At 45.0% G+C, this 25,290-nt stretch overlaps 1 protein-coding gene across 1 annotated transcript; it reads left to right on the top strand.

The window, feature by feature from the left end:
* Positions 1–1,156: 1,156 nt before the first annotated feature.
* Positions 1,157–2,299, top strand: LOC119403424 (uncharacterized). Its single transcript, XM_037670359.1, has one exon. The coding sequence runs from the start codon at positions 1,157–1,159 to the stop codon at positions 2,297–2,299; it is 1,143 nt and encodes a 380-aa protein (XP_037526287.1).
* The last annotated feature ends 22,991 nt before the right edge of the window (positions 2,300–25,290 follow it).

Below are 25,290 nucleotides of genomic sequence, written 5' to 3'. Positions count from 1 at the left end.
TTCCTCGTTCTTTCGATAGTATGGTTTGACAGATCCAATTTCTATAGCTAGTGCACGAATCTCTTGCTTAAAAAGCTCCCAAGCAGCGAATACATGCAATCCTTTAGAAAAAGAATTTCTCACTGCCTCTTTAACTCTATGATTGAATTCCTGATCATTTAGGATGTCCGAGTTCATCTTCCAAAGTGCCCACTGTGGTCGGAAGTGAGTTCGGCGGCTTGCGCCAATTTTTGCGATAACAATACAGTGATCCGAAAATGAAACTGGCTCAGTGCTGCACGAAATTTCTCGAGGTAGGAGTGATGAAGATATGTAAATTCGATCAAGGCGAGCAGAAGAGCTTCCCTGAAGTCGAGTATACGCAGTTACTTGACCGAAAGTACCGATGTCAATGAGCCCTGCATTATCTATGATACCACTTAAAACTTCACCACTCCTGTCTCGGTGACTATTAGGATTGTTGCGATCACTAGGATCGCATACACAGTTAAAGTCGCCCATTAGTACAGTGAAATAATCACAGTTAATTAGATTGACATATCTTCAAATAAGTGAACCCGTTTTGAAATCTCATTGAATGCATACAAGTTGATAATACGCCACGGCACTCCATGCAACACAAAATCGCAGCATATGTACCTGCCTTCACTGTCAACGTGAGTAGTAATTGCTGTACAGGGTAGACTCTTTCTCAGAAACAACCAGCAGCCCGCAGACAGACCCTTTGCGTGTGAAACGCAAACGTTATAGTCGGACAGGAAGGGCCGTAGGGCCTTCTCAGTGTCTTCGTCACTCTCGATCTTTGTCTCCTGGATGGCGACAAAATCGAGTCGTTTCCTTGTAAAAAGCTTGCGGAGCTGAGCCTGTTTCTGGAAAGACCTAAGGCCACGAACATTCAATGTTGCAAAATTGAGTCGCTCGGACTGCGCCATGATGTCTACCAACAGTATGCTTACTGTCCCTTGTGATCACTTGTATAGGTCACCGCCGACGGTGAGGCTTCTCTTGAACCCCCACCAGGCCTCCTCGATCGTGACCGCCGACAATTTCCGTTGTGTTTCGATGTTCGGCGACGGCGCACCTTCCGATTCACACTCTTTGTGTCGCTCTCCTTGCTTGAATCGGAGCTGTACGTCGCGCGGCGGTCGCGTTTTTCATGTTCTCCGCCTCAAAGGATCTATCGGCCTTGAGCCGAGGTGCTGCTCAGGCTTCAGCCAGCAGTAATGACTACCGTGTTGTGCTTCCTCGCCTTCCTACCGGTAAGCTGGTTGTGGACTCCGTTTTTCTGCACGCGGACTTGGCTGGTCGCCCTTACCGTGTTCAAGACTTCAGAGATGCACTTCGGAACATTATCGACCTAAAGGAAATCAGCTCGATAGGTCAATTCCAAATGTCGCACGTATGGATGGTGACGTGCAAGTCAACAATGACGAAAACGAAGTTAGTCACACGTGGTGAATTTCTTGTCAAGAGCCGTCGATGCCTTGTGATTGACCCGGAACCCACAGAAGTAAAGATGAAACTCCTGTGGCTTCCTGAGCACTTAGAAGACACCTACATTCGAGATGCACTGCATGTTTTCGGGAAGATCAAGTCAATATCAACAGAAAGCTGGAAAGTAGCGGACATGGAGCAAATGCGGACTCTTAATCGTGATGTTGTACTGTCCCTTGCCGATGGAGTCCGAGTGGGTGACATTCCACATCTCCTGACAGTCTGCGGAGTTCAAAGTCTTGTCCTCATTCCTGGCCGGCCACCACTTTGTCTTCGCTGTAATAAGGTAGGGCACATTCGTCGTAACTGCAGGACTCCTCGCTGCGACGACTGTCGACGCTTTGGTCATTCAGCTGAGGAATGTGTCATGACTTACGCCAACAAACTACGACAACGTACGCAGCAACCAGATGAGAACTTGCAAGAGCATATCATGGATGCCACAGAAGTTCTCGACGCGACGGGAGACACTTCGTCAAGCACAGATGCTACAGGATTAAGCAGAACGCCTACTGAAGACGCAACGAAAACAACAGTCGATGCGTCCGAGGAAGCTGCGGTAAACGAAGAACCGAGTGGACCATGCAAGCAGTTGGACCAAAATTGTCCTGACCAGCCTGTTAAGGAACGGGCCGTACCTTCAGAGACTTCCAGTGAAGAAATACCAGATAAGAGCGCCTCAGTTCCGCAACAGCTGTTTCATCCTGCCTCGGTCTCGGAAGATGACATGCAGAGCCACGAGTTCTTTTTTTTTGCTTTATTGCCTCTTTCCAGACACGAATTACATCACCAGCACATCGAATAAATGACAACAAATGATGTCCGTCCTACTGGACAGACATCAATTTTAAAATTCCTTGAGCACTGTCAAGGGTTCCATCGTCGATAACCACTCATGTACAAACTCCTGCGTGTTCTGCAATTCCACAAATTTCGCTTCACACTTCTCCGAAAAAAAAAAAAAACACTATATCAATGTCATGTTGTGGAAAGAGTCTCCTTGTCGCATGTAATATTGCGTTGCAGAAGCGTAGAATCGCGCGAGGCTTCAAAACATGTGAATTGAGCAACGAATGGTTGTTTTAAAGGCCCACACATCACAAATCGCTCAGACATATTTAATCATCATCTTGAGCAAAAGCATCAACAAAGTGAACAGCTGCGTAGGATCGCGTGTCGCTTTACGGGCGCGTAGTGGGCCCTTCGCTGATTCGCAAAAGGAAGAATTATGGCGTTGTGGGCACTTAACAACTGTACTTGCAGTAGGCATTCTAGGATACTTTGAAACGGCCAATGTTTCGCGCACAGGCGTTCGTTTCCCTACGGCATGGTTGAGGCAGGCACCGAGAACCGAAGCGAGGCTGGCAATTTGGAAGGCGATGCGCACGGGGCCCGATTACGCTGTCGCGTTCTACTCTTGAAGGCGAAGATCAAGCGTCCTCCAAGTTTTTTATATTGTCGCATGGACGTCAGTGTCAGACTTACGCGTCAGTGTCTCCTATTGCTCCATAATGTGCGTGTTATAATGTGACGTCGGGATTTTTGGACACGTTCATTATGTCATGTGCGCACTGCAGTAATTTTTCTCTTGCTCTTTCCCGAATAGTTGGTAAAAGTTGTGTCTCTTCCAGTGAAAATTTGTCGAAAATGAACCTTTATTTTCCTTTTTTTTCAACTATGTGTACATTAACTAACCAAATGATCACAATATCTGTCTTGTCGGAAGCTTCTGGGTCACATCGGCACAGCCAAACCATCTCCCACGGAAAATAGGTTTTCATTTCTTCTTATTCTTTTTTTTTCTTGTCAGTGTAGTCCATTATTCCCTCTTTCCCCTTTCCCACGTGTAGGATAGCCAACAAAGCCAAGGCTTGGTTAACCCACCTGTCTTTCCCCTTCGTTTCTTTCTCTCTCTCTCTCTGTACACCTCTCGTTCAAGGGTCAGGGGTTAGTTGCACGCCCTTCACGGCAAGGTGATCGGCCTCACGCAAAGGGGCCGTTGCTCCAACGTCTCATAAGGCGGCTTGCGCTGGAACAGGAAGGAGCTTCACATTAACGTCTCCTCCCTGCACTCCCGCCGCGTTCGGGCTCGGATTTCTCCGAAGATCGGCTTTCATTCAGCCTGATGAACTTAACGTCCGGTGCCGTCAGGCGCACCACGCTGGGACGGTCATCAATGAGAGATGACGCCGGTGACCTCCCTCATACTCGCGTGGCCGGTCAGCCGCCCGTCCGAAAGACGTGTGGTACGAGCAGAGTGATTAATATTGCTCGTGAGAAGGGCACAGAGCCATCGGCGGCCGCAGCAAGAAAGCTGCGCAGGTTTTGATCCCCGTATAGCCTCCAAGTGATGGCGCGTCCAGGCATGTACCTGAAAGCCCGGCCAGATATATTGCCCCCTACGGGAAAGGAGGCGAATGATGCCGAAGTGAGGCCCGTGTGTTATTCTCGTGATGAGGGTACGATCAGAAGCGCACTGAGAGCCTTCCTTGGCCATCGTTGTGGATCGTTGTGTATGTTGTCAATAAGTTGCACTATGCGCACTATTTCCTCCCATTCCAAAGCACCTTGGTATAACTCGCATATAAAACGACTTTCTAACAGAAAAAAACGACTCTTCCGTACGGCCAAGCACTCTCCCTCCGAAATGCGGTGGGACGCATATAAGAAGGCGAGCAATGCTTACGTTTCTGCGCTAAAGACAGCCCGCAATAATTTTCTACAAGTCACCTTGCCTACTTTGCTCTGTAATGACCCAAAAAAGTTCTGGCGTACGATAAACCCCGATCGAGACACCGAAATCGTATTACAAGATTCTTCTGGGGTAACGATTCCGGTTGCCGCCTGTCCTACTGTGTTAAACGAAGTATTTTGTCGCAACTTTGTTACGTCATCGTGTGCGACATTTCCCGAGGTGCACTGTTTTAATTCTTTGACTATGGATCCAATCCTCATTGAACCCTGTGGCGTAGAAAAAATTATGAATCTCTGAAAGTGTCTTCAAGCCCCGGAATTGATCTTATCAGTGCTAAATTTTTAAAGAGTACCAAAGTATATTCCAGTGTTATCTATCAAAAATATTCCAACAATCCCTCGATGAATCCACACTACCATCTGACTGGAAAATCGGAAAGGTGGTTCCTGTGCATAAATCTGGAAGTAAAAATTCTCCTCTCAACTACCGACCAATTTCATTGACCAGTATTCCGTGTAAAATTCTTGAACATGTCCTTTACACTAACATTGTAAAATTTCTTGATGCGAACTCTTTTTTTTCAACTGCTCAGCATGGCTTCCGCAAATCCCTGTCTTGTGAAACACAGCTAGCTTTATTTACCCATAAACTACACACTATCCTTGATCGTCGTTCCACTGCCGATTGTATTTTTCTTGATTTTGCAAAAGCTTTTGAAAAGTTTGCCACAATTTGCTTCTCGTTAAATTAAGGAAATTAAACATAGACGCCAAACTACTATCTTGGATTGAACATTTTCTTAACGGTCGCTCGCAATATGTGTCTGCTAATAACTTTAATTCCCAGTTGAGTCCCGTCCATTCTGGCGTACCCCAAGGTTCAGTACTTGGCCCCCTCCTTTTTCTCATTTATATTAATGACTTGCCTGAATGCGTTACATCCAACATACACTTATTTGCCGACGATTGTGTAGTATATCGAGAAATTAGTGACCCAAATGACGTAACAATTCTTCAGAATGACCTTAAATCTTTATCTAACTGGTGTAAAGCCTGGCTAATGGAACTGAACACTAGTAAATGTAAAGTATTACGTGTTTCCCGTACATCTTCCTGCTCCGCTACTTACTTGCTTGATAACGCTGCCCTTGAACCCGTAACGTCCTATCGCTACCTCGGTGTACACATAACAAGCACTCTTACCTGGTCTCTTCACATTAACAAAATAATTAGCAATGCTAACCGTTCGTTAGGTTACCTCCGACGCAACTTTTCTTCTGCCCCTGTCGCTTTAAAACTTCTCCTTTACAAGACCTTAATACGAAGTAAGCTGGAATATGCCGCATCCATTTGGGACCCGTCCACTATCGCACTAACCACTGCTCTTGAGCTAGTCCAAAATAACTCTGTCCGCTTTATCCTTGGAAACTATAGTCGTACCGCAAGCATCACTTTAATGAAAGACTCCTTAGAGCTTCCGTCTCTCGCTTGTCGCCGCAAATTCTCCCGCATATGTCTCTTTCACAAAATATACTACAGTCCCACTCTGCATAACGACCTTATTCTCCCTCCATCATACATCTCCTCTCGTTGTGATCATCCCAAAAGGTGGGAATCATACAATGCTCAACGCACACATGTAATAAGTCATTCATTCCGCGAACCTCACAGGACTGGAACAATCTTCCAGGATCAATTACGTCCATTGTTCATCATTCTCATTTTCATAACGTTTTAAGCTCAAGTGTCCTGTTGTGCAACCAACCAATTATGTAATTGTGTTTTCTTTTTCGGCAAACTGTCTCATTCTTGCTTTTTTGGTTACGACTTGTTATGTTACTTATATCTTTTAGCTAACATTGTATTTGTAGAACAACGTTTGTATTATGTTTTTTTTTTTTTTTTTTTTTTTTTTCTCTCATGTACCACTCCCCTCTGTAATGCCTCTGGCCCTGAGGGTAATTCTAATAAATAAATAAATAAATAAATAAGTTGAAACACCTCTGCGTCGTTGTTTCACGTTGTGCCGTTATTGGTGCAAATAAGGAATAGTTGCTTGCTATTGAAAACCAACAACAGAATCGATGCGATCAACGTGTTGGGAATATATATGATCTCATAAGATGACAATATGCTTAGCACTCGGCTGTATCTATTTATGTTGAATATTCATATAAACAGTCTCAAATATAAATGCCTTGTAATAAAGTACTTCAAACAAAATGCGTTATAGTAAGTACATTAGAAGGGCGTTTCCATGAGGATATTGGTTTTTACCTTATTATTTGATAGAGTAATGCATCGATCACTGCAGGTTTACGTTTCGTGTAGTCTGTACATGTATACTCTAACATGCATACCCTTACAAACATTAAGATGATGAGCCAACTTTCCTACCTTGGACAGTATTGAGTCCTTTTTAAACGGCCCTGCGAGTACGACTTATGCCCCATAGTAGTATCGGGCTTAGAATACAACCCGCCATTCGAAACCGCGTATTCACTCTGCAGATACGTAGAAAAAGTGCAGTGTGGAGCTTCAGGATGTAGTCGTGCAGAGAACGTTACGCTTGTTGCGCTGAAATTTAGTGTATGTAAACCTGATTGTTTGTTTTAAGTGCCGCAGCCGCGTTTCTGACCGGCAGCGCGACAGTGCACAAAACAACAAGAGGGAGGCTGAAGATATATATATATATATATATATATATATACAGAAGCACTGACCCTGCTGACCCTTTGGTCAGCATGCACTGCCTTCACAACGCTTTCAACGGAAAGTATTCACCACTTATGACCCCAAGATAGAGACTGCACCCTACAGACAAAAGGTGTAGAAGGCGCCAGCGCCTTTTCGCCCCAGTATTTGACGTTGACAAACTAGCTCGCCTAGCGGCATCGCTCTTTTCAGACAGGGCCACACAACAAACAAATAGCCCCTGCAAAACTCGCTGAGCTCGCAAACTGAGCAATGGGAGACGTTGTAGTGCACGTCAAGAACACAAACGCACGTCGGCGTGCCCGCAAGCACGACAAGACGAACGCGTAACAAGATGTCAATGCACAAACACTATTCTAATAATAATAATACTAATAATAATAATAATAATAATAATAATAATAATAATAATAAATAATAAGAATAATATAATAATAATAATATAATTGGGGTTTTACGTGCAAAACCACGATAAGATTATGAGCCACGTCGCAGTGGAAGACTACCGAAATTCTGACCATCTGGTGGTCCTTAACGTGCGCTGACATCGCACAGTAGACGGGCCTGTAGCATATCGTCTTCATCGAAATGCGAACGGGGGAGCCACGACCGAACCCGTGACTGTCGGGTTAGTAGCCAAGCATCGTAACCACTTTACCACCAAGATGGACGACGGACACTCTCTTACACGCATATAACTTTGCACGTGAGTTATGCTTGCGCACTGGCCACGAGCACGTGCTCGCTTAGACACGTATACTCACGGAAATTGACGCGAGTGGGCACCAGTGTACAAGCAGTGCATCATCGTACAAGCAGTGCATGCGCCACTCACACGCGTCCGTGCGTGCACGCTGGCGGTTATATGCACGAACACGCGCATACGCACAGAGTTGTGCTCGAGTACAGACCCAGTGGGCGGCGCTTGCCGAAGGCCTAGCGCTTGCGTGAGAACACTCACAAGGCTCGCCCGAGCATGCCAGCGTGCCGAAGTTGGAGAGGCGGGGAGGGGAGGATTCGGAAAAGAAAGAGGCAGATGGGACCGCTGGAGTTGCGGCTCGTGCAAGATTGACTCGCGCCCCCCAGCTCATCGCCGCATCGGGCCGGAGTTGCAGCACACCGTGAGCTAGGAGGAAGCCCAACATCGATCCACACAAACCAGGCAGCCAGCTGGCAAAGACGACTACACCAAGCTGCTCCCGCGACTGCAGAGACAGCAGTGGCGGCAGCTATGTTTCGCTCCAGATGACAATGGGAAAGAGAAGGATTTTGAGGCAACTCCCGGGACCGTCCTGTCCTCCTCGCTCGCCTGGTCCGGCCTTTCTCTCTTTCTTATTGTATTCCCGCAGGCTTTCAACACGATAACGCCCGTGAGGCTGGCAGGTGAAGGATGCCGAGAAGGAACGTCTGTGTGGCGAGACCGAGGACGGAGTCGTCGATTGAGGAGAATATCTGGGTCCAATCTATCCCTTCCCAAGAGCGCCGGGACGTAATGTTCTTGATCGCTCTCTAACAAACGAGCCTGAACCGCTGCTCTGGTCTCGCGGCTCGCGTTATTAAGGAGGTAACTGACAATGGGTACCTCCAAAGTCGAAAAAAAGCTCACCATCTCTTGCGAGACCCTTCTTCGGACAGCTAGTCCCTTTTCTTTGTTGTCGTTGCTGCTGCTGAATTTATTAACTTTTCTTCCGCCTAATTTTCTCTTACACTGACCAGCGCCCTATATAGAAGCCTCTCCTGATGCAGTGCGCATCAGTGTGGGCGTGCACAGCCTTGTGCTTTTCGTTGTGGGATATTTTCTTCCTTTTCTTACCGCTCGTTTACCTTCCCTAAGAGCCCACGCTTATACGATGTTACGGCAGTAATAAGACGGTCCCCTAGGAGGCGCTAAGGAGTCGTTCTCGTTTGGGCGACGAGGAAATGATGTTGGATCCGTAACGGCCGCTTTTAAGCGCGCGTGAAATGTGTCGCGTTCTCATTTTCGGGACAATGAAACACGGGACATAGATAAAATAAAAAAGGATACGTACGTTTAGTGACAAGTTTCTCTCCATTCACGTAATTACGGTTCATTCTCCAGGCTGCGTATATGAGACCCCTCTGGAAACTCGTTTTCGCACGGACATGGCATGCAGTGTCAAAATAAAAACGAGATATGTTACTTTTTATCAGACGAGATGATTAAAAAAAAAAAAAACTCACCGTACCTTCACCTCCGTCTGTCACTTATTGGAAGCTTATTTCGTCCTCGTGAAAGAAGTCGTAGTTTGTTTGATTAAGTTATGTCATATCGACCAGCACCAAAGTGAACACATTCCTTATGTGGCATGAGCACTGTAGTGCTCATTAGGAGAAACACAGCGCCATTTATGTTTCATAAAATACCACCACTTTACGATAATTCTCCTTTCAAAAAAAAATTGAGCTGTTGCTTCGGGAAGAGACAATAGATTAGAAGTTCCGATTAGTACCTCAAATGAAGGAAAGTAATGACTTTCATTTATTATTTACATGCACTGCTGCGAGTCCCCGCGAAATAAAAAAAATAAAGTAGACAAGGTGCGTTCTTTGTGCAACATTCAGGAAATTCAGTGTTAACGACCTAGTACAAATCTACAGTAAAATAAGGTTACTGCCAGTAAATAGGACGCTAAATATATGCGTGCGTACGTAGCATTATACGGAACCTTGTGACAAAACAGAAAGTGCCAATGATTCTCTGTAAGGCCTTCTGAAAACCTGTAAGTAAACACTAGCGCAAAAAATTTTTAAAGCATTATATATATACAATATATATATAATATATATATATATATATCTATATATATATATATATATATATATATTGAAAACTTTTATGAATGACTCGTTATTGTAATCTTCACGGTCAGTTAATACATTAAAAAACAAACTTCATATAAATGTTTTTTTCTTTGGTTATTCATTATCAAAGCTGAATTTAAAAAAAATGAAAGCTATTAATAGTAACATCAAACAGTGACTGCAAGCTTGCAGCACTAATGCATACAGCTTAAGCTGATAAAATATTAAAGCTCGCGGATTATATGAAACTGTTCTTTGCGAAGTATTTATTATTTTTAAATTGACATTAAGACCTTTTCTTCAGGCATATTTCTTGATGTGTGCTGTAAGGCCTGTGTTGTGTATGAATTCAAGTATTTACTGAGCACTGTTGGAAAAGAAAAGGCGACAACAGCAACAAATATAAAATACGAAGTCGTTTGATCGTTTAATCTTCATAACTAGAAAAAATACAGAGGGTAAAAGTGCAGTGTGGGATAGTAATATAGTATGGACTAATATTCTTCAGCACCCAAGCGAGGACAAAGGTGCGGTACTTTGGGTACGAGTAAGAACTAAACATACAATTATTTGTAATTAGCCCATACTGCAATATACTTTCGTTTGCGCAACCCTTAGCGAACTACGAATAACTATTAGGTACCGTATTTTTGTGCCGAATCAATATAAAAAGCGCTACTGCGACGATAAAAACTTACGTGCCTCGAACATGAAAGGCTAATGCCCTTCTTTCCTACTATTTTTTACGCTCGCTGTGCGCAGACCTATAGCCTTTGCCCACACACCTGAGACATCGCCGCTGGCAAGCACGTATTACGTGTAAAGCTGAAAAAGCAAAATCTCTGCAAATATATAACGCACAGAGACTGCTAATGACAAGAACATAAAACTAAGGTTAACCTGCTAACTAAGACAAAGCTACGTGAAGGTGTATGGAAGGGCATTCGCAGATAAAGTCGGTCGTGCCCGAGTGACACGAAGACAATGAAACGTCCGGGTAGGGGAAGAAAGCACACAAATTGACGAAAGGGTGTAATCGAAAAGAGGAGCGGTAGAACGTAAATTCAGGGTTGCCGCGCTCGCTGTTTCGGCACTTTGCTGACTGGGTATTGACTGGGACCGGGCGATGGAGGAGGGGGAAGCAACACCAGTTTCGGGGCGATATTGCTCCGCGCCGAATATTAAATGGCAGGGCCAACAAATTGGTTACGGCCGCCAGGTCTTGGAGGTCGGTAGCTCCCCCCGCAGTACACGGGTAAGCTACCGCGCTGCTGCTACTGCTGCTGCTGCTGCTGCTGCTGCTGCTTAGTAAGCAATTTCACGCCGGCGTAGTTCCGTCATTACCCGGGAGAGACATGTAGCCGCGCGGCGCACTATATTCCATTGCCGTGTGTCTCTTGCGACGCGTTCTGCACACCAACAACTGTTTCACTCATTCCTTCTCTCTCTCTATATATTTTTTTCTCTTTCCTTTTTTTAGGCGCGTTGCACACCGTCCTACTCCCGTTACGAGAAGACGGTAACCTCGCGGTGGCCCCCGAAAAATAACGAAATCTCTGGGACCGTCAGGGGCCAGCCGGAAAAAAGGAAGAAGTGAATCTCCCTTTTCATCTTTTTCTCATTTTGATCCCCCCCGAAAAACCACCTTCTCTCCTCTCTCTCTTCTTCTGGTTCAGGCAATCGCTCGGCGGCGACGTATATCCGTAAAAAAAAAGTAAAACAAAATGGAGCGAGACAAAGTGAAACTGAATGGAAACGAAGTAACATAAAATTCCGACTCGTCAAAAGAGCGAAGATCGCAGGACAGCGCCCCAACGCAGCGGAAGGTTAGCTCCATCCTGACCGCACCGCCGCTCTCTTCTTTCTTCCTTTATTTTTTATTTTATTTTACCTTCTTTTCTTACTCCTTACGAACTTCCAGGACGGTTCGCGGTGCTCCATTGTCCTGCGCCATACTCAAGCCTTCACTCCCCAGATAAAGGAGCTGGGGCGAATTCTCCTTGTTTTTCCGATAGCCAATACACACCATCGCGTCTGCACACGTTAGATCTGCGATTTCTTTTTTTTTTTAGACACTTTTTCTGCCTCTTTATGCTGTCTTATTTTCCTATGGGACATTTGCTCTCGTTCATTTCTTTTTCGCCGTAGTTTGCCCCATCCTCGACCGAGTCAGGGAAGTCAGCGATTGTTATAAGGCGTTCTTTAGGTGCGCTATTTCTTTTCTTTTTTTTCCTGTACGATGGCTGCTATCTCCGTCGCTGTAATGCCGGCGCCAGTGCAAGTGAACCGTTATAGTTAAACCAATAAGACATATGGTGTCGCCTCTTACGTTAACTTAAATCTAACATTTTGGAAAGATACAGTCGTAAAGAAAAGATAGGACGGCATATTCGTTCGCTTATTGGGATAACAGTTAAAAAAAAAGCCATAAACGTCATCCATACGTGAGGCTAGTGAAGTGTTCTAGTTAGTCCAGTAAGCCTGATGGTGTCGTATTTTACGTTAACTGAATTCTTAAACGCTCGAAAGATTCACTCGTAATCAAAAGGTAGGAGTGCGTAGTCATCCGCTTATTCATCTAACAGTGGGGGGCGTAAACGTTAATGCTACGCGCAGCTTACTGCCTAGGAACTCTGATGGCTTGTACGCGGTGGTGCTGGCTTATATAAGGAAGCGATGCCTTGCTCTGCAGTGCACGGGCTATACCGGGTGTTCAAAATTAAGATTTATGGTTTTCTGAAAATTCCACACTTGGAGGTATACGTGAAAACCACCTTTGAAGATAAGTTATGTATCCAGGGGGACACAATGTGAGACAATAATGATTGTTGTCAGCAACCCAATTAACTAAAATTGAATAATGAACTTTTTAATGCGTGCAGCAAGCTGGCATGTTTGTATTGAAAAGTTGGAGGCAGTCGCGTTTCTACGTAGTTCCAGTTGGAAGAACTTTTCTAGCATGTCTGTGCCCCGAGATATCCTGCTGCAAAGTTTGATTGCGTTTGCATGATTACGCATGCAAGGCAGTGAGCACTGGCGCAAAGCTCCTCCCCGATGTGCCGCGGCAGTCCCGTGCGGCGTTTAATCTGACAACGGGTCGAATGCATAGGCAAAGATGATAACGGTTACCCTTTTGCTACCGGCTGGTGATAGCGACCACTGACTGCTCGTGACATCAGGGCGGAACATTGCGCCGATCCTCACGGTCTTACCGCAATGAAACTTTGCAGCGGGATATTTCGGGACACAAGGCATGCTAGAAGATTTCTTCCAAGTGGAACTGCGTAGAAACGCGGCTGCCTCCAACTTTTCAATACAAACATGCCCGCTTGCAGCACTCATTAAAAAGTTCATTATTCAATCTTCGTTAAATGGACGGCTGGCAGCGATAATTATTATCTCACTTTGTGTCCCCCTAGATACATAACATATCTGCAACGGTGGTTCTCACGCTCTTCCCAGTGCTGAATTTTAAAAAAACCATAAAGCTTAACTTTGAACATCCGGTATATCTCTTATTCTCAAGCATGCAGAAGTACTGAATTTAAGAAACATCATACTCATGATACAGTGAAAGAAATCGGCAGCAAGTGCAAGGAATTGAAAGGAGTGTTCAACGAATGATTATTTCTTTTTAAAGCGGCTAATGAAAAATGAAATGAAAAATCAGAAGGTGAAGCCCCCTGTAAGCCTTCGTGAAATGAAGTTCTACGTGTTTGTGTCTCTAATGATTCTTCTATATTTTTAATTTGCTTCAGGAATGTAAACGTAGCAATATAAGATGTGTTGTTTGTTTACAAGCGTTTCGTGAGCGAGTGCAATTCAAGCAGAATTCTGCATTCGGAAGTTTTATGCTTTTTCGAAAGAAACTCGAATTGCTCATCAAGTGATTGCGTATGAGATCCATGATAAGTGGTTGCATACAACTTGCGACTGATCTGCGTGGCTAATTGGTACAGATTTTCACAGATTTTCACAGTGAAGAAGAGCTGCTGATGCATGGCCTCGTGCATACATGTTGAAAATATATAACTAAGAATGCAAAAAAGCCGACGGACTATAGGCTTGCTAATTGGAGAGATGAGCATGTCGTTTAATGTCTAAAACTATTCGTTGAAGCAAACGTAAAAGAAAGAAAAGTTAGTAGTAACAGCTATACTTCGTTTTACGTCACAACAATAGCATTAAAAATAAAAGTCTTACAAGATAAGCAGTAATGCCACGGGTTCGTAAGGACTTAGTTAGATTAGGCATTAAACTTGACGTAAAGTTGTATAGATAGAATAAAACATACAAAGACAAATGGCCGGGAGAGGCTGAACCACGCACTGTACTGAGTCCCGGGAACTGGGAGTTATCAGACCTCGACACAGCACAATGATTTGCACTGTGCTGTTTTCGATGGCCAAGGGCCGAGCAATGTCACGGGTGTAAAAGACTTCTGGTGCGATAGCCTCATATAGGCCTTCATTTCACAGCCATACCATTTTATCCAAATTTGGCGCTTCACCTCCAAGAAAGTGTGTAAGGAATGCTTTGGCTCTCGTCACAAGTTGTAAAACAGACGTTCAAAAAAGACCGAGACAACTGTAGTTCACCGGAGGTAATCGGGGAAAAAGAAAAGATCTGCAATACAAGATTTAGATTACTCCAGCTACAGGAGTAATCTTTAAAATATTACTGTGCGCTTTACACGGCAACGTGGAAGGGCTAAAACCTACTATTTTGCGGCGTAGTTTGCTAGATTTCACGTTGCGTAATCACTGTTGGCCTAGGCTGAAAAATTTGCATCAAGAAATTCGCGTTCACGGAAGGATCTTTAATAGCTTCTTGGTGCTCTTCTTTCTCAACCGTCACTCATCAGTTTCTAAATTCTTACCACCCCCGCAGGTAAAACTTTACAGGAGTAAGGACAGACGCGGAACAGAGAATCCAGCCTGACGCTCCTGCTTTATTAAAGCGAAAGCCTTAGATGCTTCCGTTCTTCCTCCTCCTCTTCCTCCTCCTCCTCCTCCTTAGATGCTTCATCAAACACGAAAACTGACCTTTGGCCTTGGCATCGGCAGCGTCAACACCAGTTATACAAAAGATAATTATCACGTGGTGACGTAACCATATGACGTCACCATGACGTCACCTGATGACTTCATCACATTACATCTTCGCTTCGTCAAAGGCGGGCCGATCACGGAGGTAGAGATAAAACGCCAGGCCTGCGCGGAAAGCTCACAGCGGCATTTCTAGAAGCCGTTGTAAACTCTCTTGGGGCTACCAACACAAGTACACTTGCAAGGTACCCACTACGCCATGAATTATAACTTTTGTGAAGTTGGGCAGTACCCACTGCGCCAATATTCGTCATTCTGCCAAGAAGCGAGGTACCCGCTACACATTTATAAGGCACTGTGTGGACTTTGTTGACGCTGTGCCTGAAGACGATGAAGAATTATGGCTGATCCCCTTGTAATGGGTTGGAAGTTTTAAACGACCCACTAGTTACGTAATTCGCATTGTGTGACGCCTGCTCGTTTTTTAATTCTCCCACCACGCTTTATAACTCTCCCACCACGCTTTATAACATACGTTAACGTGAGAAATAGAGAGAGAGGGGGAGGGATTAACTTTATTGAGATCCCGAGGAAATAGATAATGGGCCCTTGTGGACTTCCTTGGCAATCAATACAAGTGCACTTGCGAGGTACCCACTACGCTATAAATCATCATGATTTTTGGGAAGTAGGAAAGCGGCCACTATGCTATTTTTGGTCATTCTGCGGAGAGCCGTGGTACCCGCTAAACACCTGTAAAACATTATGTGCTCTTTGTTGACGCTGTGCCTGAAGACGATGAAGAATTATGGCTGAGGCCTTTGTAATGCGTTGGAAGTATTCGACAACTCACTCCTTGCACAATTTCACGCGATGGGCGTGAAACCGCTATGGACAAAGTTGTTTCCATCCATAGCGGTTTCACGCGACATCGGTTACAGACACCGGTGGCGGCGGCGGCGGCGGCGGCGGCGGCGGGACAACTACGGCGCCAAAAACGGCCCTCGTTGTGATCTGATAACAGCTTTCGTTGTAAAACCAGGTGAGTTGCAGAAAGCTTGCAATGCCTCCGATCCTGGAGGCAGTGCAAAAGCGCGGTAGGTGCAGAAAACGTTCGGAGGTGGAGGAGGACCAATACATCGACTGACAACAAAAGGAGTCGGCTCAGCCGAATGCATAAGGAACCCTGTGAGATTTTTTTTTTCTTATCATGAATGAGGTCATAAGCGTGGAGATATATATCATCGGCAGATGTGACCGTAAACAGCAAAACCACGCGCACTGCAAGGCTAATCGAGTAATTCGAACGGCAAACGTAGGGAAAGAGACACATTTGCCGAGGATGGCCGCATTATCGCCTTGCACACTAATGGGAGGTGATGCCGGAGGCATGCCATATAGAGATCGGACAGCAGGCTTTGACGGGAGAACGCGTGAGAGCATTGTCATGTCCCCTTTTATTTGCTCACCTTATTGACTCGCAGTCGGTTCGCTCCGGCGTCGTAACCTTATCGAACACGGGAGGCGAGAAAGTTCATATAGCTACTAAGACGTTCCCAGTTGGTCTGCACATATATATAGCTCCTTAAGGATATATATATATATATCTATATACAGACCACGGTGTGGTACAGACCAACTGGGCTCGTTTGTCTCGCCTTTCTTCGTGCCCCGTCCTATTGCGCAGTTTTCGACCAGAATGAACTCGTACCACCTCGCCCAACTCTCCACGCAGGTCCTTAAGAACGAGCCCCCTTGTAACTCGCCTATTAATAAATTCTAGGGCTTGCGAAAACCGCCATACAATTCTGAGGCTTGAACTGGTGGACCGATGCAGTTTTAATTTTGAACCCCTGCCGTTATCTAACGCGAGTGTAAATCTAAGCACATTTGCGTTCGCATTCCGTCCGCATTGAAATATGGCTGCCATGGTGGGGGATCCAGTCCGCGACCTTGTGCTTAGCGGCGCTACACAACAGTCAGGAAACAAAGCATATTCAGTTGCAGAAAACACGCTCATTAGCAAAGGCGGAGTATGAACTGGGGGAGTGATAGCAAGGTTGCGCTGATCCTGTTATGCGATGCGGAAAGCTTTGCTCGATCTTCACGTACGAAACAAATGTGGTGGCAATAAATTCAAAAGAACATTGAACCAGGCTTTGACAAGCAGCCTTTCTTTACGGAGTACTTGACTTAGGTTAAAGAAACGACGTAAACGAAAATGCGCGGGGTTATGCCGTACAAAGCCTGCGATGTTAAGCACTGCGGCAAAACTTAGAATTGTGCCTATTTAGATAAACATTGCAGAAAGGCACATAATGTTTCGCTGAGGCATGGCTGCTGCACAAACAGCCAGCCTCAGCATATTCTTCTTAAATAATTTAAGAACCAGTCTTGCGAATGTATTTTCTATAGCTGCACGTTGCCTACGCCGTGTGCCTATAATGCGGGGAATTAAGAACGCCACCGTTTATTTTATGGGGTCTGTGAAGATCACTTTGAGCCTCACAGGAGAACGCCGACTTGCTCAACAAGGACCGAATTTACGTAGCTTTGCTTTCGCAATTGCTCTATGCCATTAGACGGCCGTCTCGCCTTACGATATGGGCAGCATCAGGATTCACTTGTTTCTCTGAAGAACACTTTTTGCGTAGACGCTCTCAGGAGTACCAGCCCAGTTTATAATTTTTTTAGTCAGAACGTGTGTGGAACGTTTACAGTATTTTTGTTAAGACCCTTAGGTTTGATTTCACTTATAGGCAGCAAGAGAGAGAGAGAAAGAGGAAAAGAAAAAACAATTGTGTACGAGTACATCCAATGTCCCAACCGAATGCATCCAGCAGGCAATTAAGCCAAGGAAGCAAAGGAGACATCACTTGTTGTTTTTAACTGTAGTGTAGTAAATAATAAACAAATGAAATAAGTTAGAGTGGACGAAAATCACCATCGCCGACGATGCGACCAGAGCCCACAACCTTACTCGAAGGCCTTGGGCTCAGTTAAAAAAAAAATCACCTATGCTTTTCTTGGCTTAATTGTGTTTTGGATTCATTTGGCTGCGTCTTACAAAGACACGTGTCCTTCGAATAGTTCCTCTTCTTTCGTTCATCCTAATGTCCCAGTAATCCCTGCGGAATGGGTTGAAAAATAGAGCTAGATACATCTTAATGACTTTCATAGACAGCAAAGGCTCACTTCTTTCTAGTATTTTTTCTACGTTTCATATTTGTTGTTTTGGCTCTCTTCTTCCGAACGGATTTTATCTTATAACTTAGTCTTCTTCGGGTAAAAATTTTTCAGGGCAGGAGGCCACAGAATCAACATCAAAAGAATCATGAGTGGCATAAAAAATTTAAAGCACTCGGAAATATTGTTCTACATGCACGTGTAAGCGAACAGATTTTTACAGCCAAATATTCGGAAGCAAACTAAAACATCTGCGGCAGCACCATTCCCGAGATAAAAAAAAAAGAAGAAGACCATAACCGCATAAGATAGTGGCTCCAGAAAGACGCGCGACGGGCCGCTGTGATAACCTCCCTCACCCCGTGCCGGCTTTGCTGAAAACGCACAGAGCTGATTCCGTCTTAAGGTTTTTAGACTAGGCCTCCCTTGGATTTCTTATTTTTGCCCTTGTTTCTGCGGCTACCTTGAAAGGTTGTCTCGGCGTTTCTTGTTGCTATGCGACGTTGGAGGCGGTACCTTCGCTATTGGCGGCGTGTGCATGCCTTTTTACCTTTCCAGAGCTCAGAGAGAGAGAGAGTGAGAGAGTGTGTTAGAGAGAAATATAGAGTAAGAGAAAAAGAGAGACGGAGGCAAAAAAGGAGAAGAGGGCCGCACCACGTGGACAAGAGCTTGGGTAGACACAGGCCCTTTTGTCCGCTAAGGAAAGGAAGGAAGCAAGGTAGAGTTGAAAGAAACCTGCGGGGGGAGAGAAGCAAAAGGCGCGTATGAAGAGGACTGAGCTTGTTGTTTGTTTGTTTGCGAGAAAGAAGGGACTACTAGTCTACCGAGAAATAAGATGACGCGACAGCTTCTTGCTTCTTAGTTGTCACCCAATTCTTCTTCGTCTCCTTCGACAGGGGCTTTGAATGTTCGGTTGCACATTGATCACTTATGGTTTTTTTTCTCTCTCTCTTGTTGGTCACTGCCTGGCTGGCTGAGCTTCCTTACGGTCCAGTGGAGAAGCCAGGGAAACAGGCTGATGGCACGAGGAGCTGTGTGTTGTGGATTCTGGGGAGCGCACGGGGAGCAGAACAGGGAAAGTTTTGTCACTCCGAACGAAAAAAAAAAGTGGGAACACGGGGACTGGAATTCAACGATCCCTTTCTTGCGTTTTGTACTACACGCGGTTTCTTTAGGTTTGGTAACTACCTAGACAAGATTCGTCAGGTGCTCTGTTTATGCGGATTAATACGTTCAACGCGGCTCATTATCTTGTGCGCTAAAATATGTCGTTCATGTCTCTTCATACGTGCAGAATTTCGCTCTGGCCTTTGTCAGTATATCTTTTGTTTCATAGCACGGTTTCACGTTCGTGGGCCATAGTATCACACACACACACACACACACACACACACCACACACACACACACACACACACACACACACACACGCACACACACACACACACAACACACACACACGCACGCACGCACACACACACACACACACACACACACACACACACACACACACACACACACACACCACACACTCACACACACACACACACACACACACACACACACACACACACACACACACACACACACACACACAGAGTCGTGGAGACTCATTATTAACATAAGTTTATTTGAAAATAAATTACAGAAGTTATTGTCCTCAACTAGGTCGCGGGAAACGCGAAATATCGTAGACGGGATCTCCGGTAGAATTTCTTCCACCTGGTTTTTTATTAAACCACGGGCGCAATATAACCATTGTAAGTAAAAACTTGCCCGTTGTATGTACCGGCCATGGTAAACGCTCTTAAGGTATGAAACACGAGTGGTTTTGCATTTTAATTTAATCGAAATGCCGCCGAAGCTGCCGGTATTTGGACGTGCGACCTCTTCCGATACTTTTGGTGAAATAATCGCAGAAGGTGATTTTCAATGTACTTTGAGGTGAACGGCGCGACGACGACAACGGACAAAACGGAGAGTCATATACACACACGGAGAACAAACACGCCTAGTCTGCCATTCTTACTTCGTGATTTTCAATTATGAAATGAAATTTGGGAAGACGTCGGCATACGCATCACTGTGTCGCAGTGAAATAGTGTTGTTGCCGTTTGTCTGCACAAGGTTAGATTACTATCAAAGTTTACAGCATTCGTATCATAGTTAAGAACATTCTCACTTTATCGTTGCCCGCTGATACCCCCCCCCCCCCCCCAAAAGAAAACGCAATACTTTCACGACTGAATATATTGAAATGGTGAACGTATAAGGCATCAATAATAACGATATTTGTAGAAAGGAGCAGTCCAGGCTTCTGGCGCCCTCTTTTGAGCGAACAGAGGAGTCAAAGGATGCAGTCTATGTGACTCCTCTCGGCAACTTCGCGCACGTCTGTGCATGCCTGGCCAAACTGACGACAGATGCCGCTACTTGACTTGAACCTGGTTACGGTAGCTGTTTCAAAACGGTATTGCAGAAATTTAAGTAGAAATTGTCCTTTCGCGATCATTGATCGTTGTTCAATGTGCCATATCTTGCCTCAAAATGGGCGTAAAGCTCCGTTATGTTCTGATATTTCTCTGCCCGATTAATCGAGCGAACCACAAGGTGACGTGTCCTTCCGCAAGATTACTCAGCCTGGCGTACCACCTTCACAATACCAACAAATGTGCAAGTCATCATGTACAACTAAATTCATATCTTTTTTTATTGATGAGGAGTTCCGGTACGTAGAGCTGTCGTAACAGTGTTAACGATATAGCATTAAAGATCTCGTTTCGCAGAAATTCCGGTGTTGGTGGGTGTCGGCGGTGGGGTCTTCGATTGTGAGCGAGAAATCAGCGTTGTCTGGGAGCGAAAATTTGAGGTAGATGCAAATAAACAAATAATAAAAAAAGTCACAGCATATCCACAAAGTGAATGACGACGAGTGGGCGATGTTCCGGGGGATCATTAACCGTGGATCCCCCCGTACACTGCCCACTCGATCATGCAAAGACGTGACAACACGTGTGTACAGTATATACAAAGTTGTTTGTTAATCGCACTGCGTATATGGTGGGGGATCATTAACCGTGAATCCCCCCGTACACTGCCCACTCGATCATGCAAAGACGTGACAACACGTGTGTACAGTATATGCAAAGTTGTTTCTTAATCGCACTGCGTATATGGTTGGGATCATTAACCATGAATCCCCCGTACACTGCCCACTCGATCATGCAAAGACGTGACAACACGCGTGTACAGTATATACAAAGTTGTTTGTTAATCGCACTGCGTATATGGTGGGGATCATTAACCGTGAATCCCCCAGTACACTGCCCACTCGATCATGCAAAGACGTGACAACACGTGTGTACAGTATATACAAAGTTGTTTGTTAATCGCACTGCGTATATGGTGGGGGATCATTAACCGTGAATCCCCCCGTACACTGCCCACTCGATCATGCAAAGACGTGACAACACGTGTGTACAGTATATACAAAGTTGTTTGTTAATCGCACTGCGTATATGGCGTTGAGATGTGGGCGACGTTTTCCTTTCATTATGAGCGCCTTACGATCGGTGAAATGTAAAGCCAAAGGTTCTTGCATGGGATCCAACCTGAATTTTCGGAAGACGAGGTCAATGCAAGTCCCTCTGATCGAGCCTGAAGGAAGTGCGGAGCTGGGCAGCCTTCCTTGTTTCTCTTCCGTTTTCTCTTTCTTTCCTCCTCTCTTTTTTTCTTTTCGTTTTGACCGCCTTATAATCGGTGAAATGTAAAGCCAAAGGTTAATTCTTTCTCTCTATTTCTCGCTTGCTTGCTCTTTTTCAATTTTTATATGTGGTTTTATACGTGGCTATGATCATCATCAAGGCGCTCGAAGAACAAGAGCAAGAAGACTTCTCTTTGGCTCGAGCGCGAGAGTGAGCGCTTCCAGTACTAGTGTGGCTACAACGGACAACGGACAAGCCTCGACCCTAAGGAGCTTCGCCGCTAAAAGTCTTCGGTTCGAGTGGGACCGGGGGTTCGAACCTGCGACCTCTCACTCCGCGGTGCTATGCGTTCAGCCACTCGGCCACCACGCATACATCCTCTAGCGTACTAACGGCGAGCTATTTGCATACACCGTTTACCGTCGGTGGTACGCACATCTCGGAGGTTCTTCGGCGGCTTGGATATCACCCGCGAGAAGTCGCAAAGGGCCTTCTCGCCCCGCCGTGTGACCGTGTTTCGTAGCGCGGCATGCGTGGATATAGGAGCCAGAGGGCGTCCGCACTTTGGCTTTCCTTGCGGCGCGATTTAGGTCTCCACCGAGAAGTGAAGCCAGGCTAGCGATACGAACACTGTTCAATTACGCTATCGCGTTTTACTCTTGAAAACGACGCTCAAGCGTCCTCCAAGTTTTTGTCGGGGAAGCCTCGACCCCTTAGCAATAAAGAAATAATCGCGCGTGACAATATCGTTAAATGCTTGGCTATGTTTGCGGTCACTTCCACTTCTTAAGCAAGATAATTGGTGTAGGGATTTCGAGCGCAGTGGGCCTCGATGGGAGTTGTTCAAGTAAGCATGAATGAACAATGTTCTTTTATTTGGAGTTTATTAAGCTTGTTGTTTTCCCTAAGCATTTCCCTAAACGTTCATAGAATAAAAAATGCATTTATTGAAGACGGGGCATTGTTACTTGTAATAAAAGGCCAAATAAAGCTGCAAATTTCCACAAATTTGCACAAAACGCGAGGCACACATTTAAAGACATTTGCACAAAATTGCACAAAGTACGGTGAACGCCGTTTTATACATCCATTTGCACAAATTGAAGCACGCACTGTCCTTACGACTAACATTTATATGCAAAAAAATATGCATCAGAATATCGAGGGGTGACCTAAGGCGGGCATTTGGTCAGATAAGGGGATATAATGGGCTTTCTGAGTACTGTATTTTGTCTCACGTAACTTCTGTGAACTTCTTATTTTAGGCGCTCTTTAATTATTGAAACCTCGGCGTGCTTACAAATTAAGCAATATTGAAAACTTTGAATATTTTTATTTTGAATATCTCGTGACTTCACACTTCGGGCCGGTGTTTCGTGAGGAACCTCGTATTCGTTCATTTTTCTTTTCTTTTTCCATTATTATTTCGAGGAGAACATACATAATATAGTGGACGTACATACAGCAAATAAACAAATGCATTCAGCCTAGCACGTTCCATGTTTCTAAGAGGCCTGTTATGGCAGAAATAATATATTTACATAGCTAATTGACAAAAAAAACAAAAAAGAGTGAAATATTCAGTAAAAAAATCAGAGAAGGAGACAAAAATGACGAGATTAAAATAAGAAACATTTTTATTAGCGCGACCACAGCAATCGGGCGGGCTGCCCCGACGAGCGAGAGTTTGTGTAAAGCCTTTATGTGTGCTTACACTGAGGATAGGCTAATTGGCATTGCGTGCGAAATCTGAGTTGACTTTTTATTAAACGAAAAAAAAATTAATGGAATAACCAAATGGCAAATAGTCAATGTTTTTCATACTACCCAGGATAAGCTAATAAGCCTTCATACTGGCGCATATATAAAGTAATACAAGAGATACAATGTGCATTGACGATAAAGTATAAAACAACGTGATGTAGCGAAGCAAGCAGTAAAAGACGGCAAGGGCGCAGCCGTAAAAACGATTCAATCGTACAAAATGTCATTTCTATTTGTGAAAAAAAGTAATAGATTAATGATCGCATCCCAAGCAAAATGGATTAAAATGCTGCTACCATAAAGCACACCGAGAAATTAATTTACAGATTACCATAGTCTCAGAAGCCACGCGGACGGAGCGGGCACTTGCGCGGTCCAGGTTTTCTTAGAGTTACTGTATATGCTACCTTTAGGTAGCAGAGTTGCGCATATGTCTTCCAAACGCCGCTAGCAATCATGCATTGCGGAGAAGCTGCCACTCCGTTTTTGGCTCAGGCGATTCTTATACTTCTCTACGCCGCCGATTAATCTGTCTTTCGTGCGAATTGGGTTGACACCCAGATAAACATTGCCTGTCGATGGCAGTTAAGTTAATCACCGGCATTCGACACGGCAAACATATCGATCGGCGACGCGGAAATAGGCATGTCGCCTGCAAAAACGGAGAGTGGCTTCGCCGCATAGCTGTGGTTGCTAGCGGCGTTGCCCGACCTATGCGCAACTCTGCTACCTGAAGGTAGCATATACAGTAACTCTAGGCTTTTCTTAGTGTGCCTCGATGTGTGCGCCCCCCTTCGCGCATCAAGGCACCCTAGGCTTTCTTACATAGCGCCGCCATCTGTCGTGCGGTTCGGAACACGTCTCTGGCTACTGCCGCCGCCACCACCGCCCCCTCACGGGAGTTCGCATAAAGACCTGAGGAAAAAGAAGGGGAACAGCGCGCTCAAGTCAGAATAGGCGCTCGAGGTGGCGTTACTGCCTAGCCAAATGCGGAACACGACTTCGCGATATTTTGGATAGATTGCACCACTGTACCGACATGTGACATAGCACTGCTGCTAAATATCACGATCTCAAGAGAAACGGTAACAAAGCGTGGTGGTGGTGCGCCCTCAACAAAGCGTGTGCTTCAGTTGATTAATTGCAACCAGGGCGTAGCCAGAAATTTTTTCGGGGGGGGGGGTTCAACCATTTTTATGTTGTTCGTGCGTGCGTTTGTATGTGTGCATGCCTATATACGCAAGCAAAACTGAAAAAATTCGGGGGGGGGTTGAACCCCCCCCCCCTTGGCTACGCCCCTGATTGCAACGTGTGACGTTTTCTAGTAATATTGGAAAACAGAGAAGTGTACTTTTGTGAATACTTCGAATGTAGCACAGGTATTGGAGCGTAGCGCGTTTGCTACGTAATATTTTGATGAGGGTGTTAACTTAAGGAGGCACTTGGAAATATTGCAACGCGAAAATTCTCCCACAATCGCCATGAGAATATAGAAAGTACAGGCCACGCAGTAATAATTACACGGCTGAGCACAAATATCCCCTAAATGCGACTGACGCACTCGGACATGCCTTCTTTCAAATCATGCAAATTAGGGAACTCATCGTTTCATGGCGAAGAGGATATTGTGTTTGCATAGCTGTCATAGTTTAAGGCAAGTTCAGACACAGACGATGGTACATTTTTTATGCAGCAGTTGAACTAGCTTTGGTTCGTGCTGCCCGAGCTCCAAGTGTGCAGATATCCACGCTTGCATTTTCCATTTTTGATTGTGGTGAACGTGCGTTAGCTCTTGTGATTGTTGCCTTCGCTATAAAGTACCACAGTAAAAATGAACGCAACATGTGCAAATTTCTTGTCGTT

Source organism: Rhipicephalus sanguineus, chromosome 8, assembly GCF_013339695.2.
Source record: "Rhipicephalus sanguineus isolate Rsan-2018 chromosome 8, BIME_Rsan_1.4, whole genome shotgun sequence".
Lineage (NCBI taxonomy): Eukaryota > Metazoa > Arthropoda > Arachnida > Ixodida > Ixodidae > Rhipicephalus > Rhipicephalus sanguineus.
Note: the sequence above shows the minus strand (reverse complement) of the source record. Positions and strands in the feature narration are given on the sequence as shown.

Bases quoted from the DNA above. Each gene is read 5' to 3' on its own strand.
- LOC119403424 (XM_037670359.1), top strand. From the start codon at position 1,157: ATGTTCTCCGCCTCAAAGGATCTATCGGCCTTGAGCCGAGGTGCTGCT.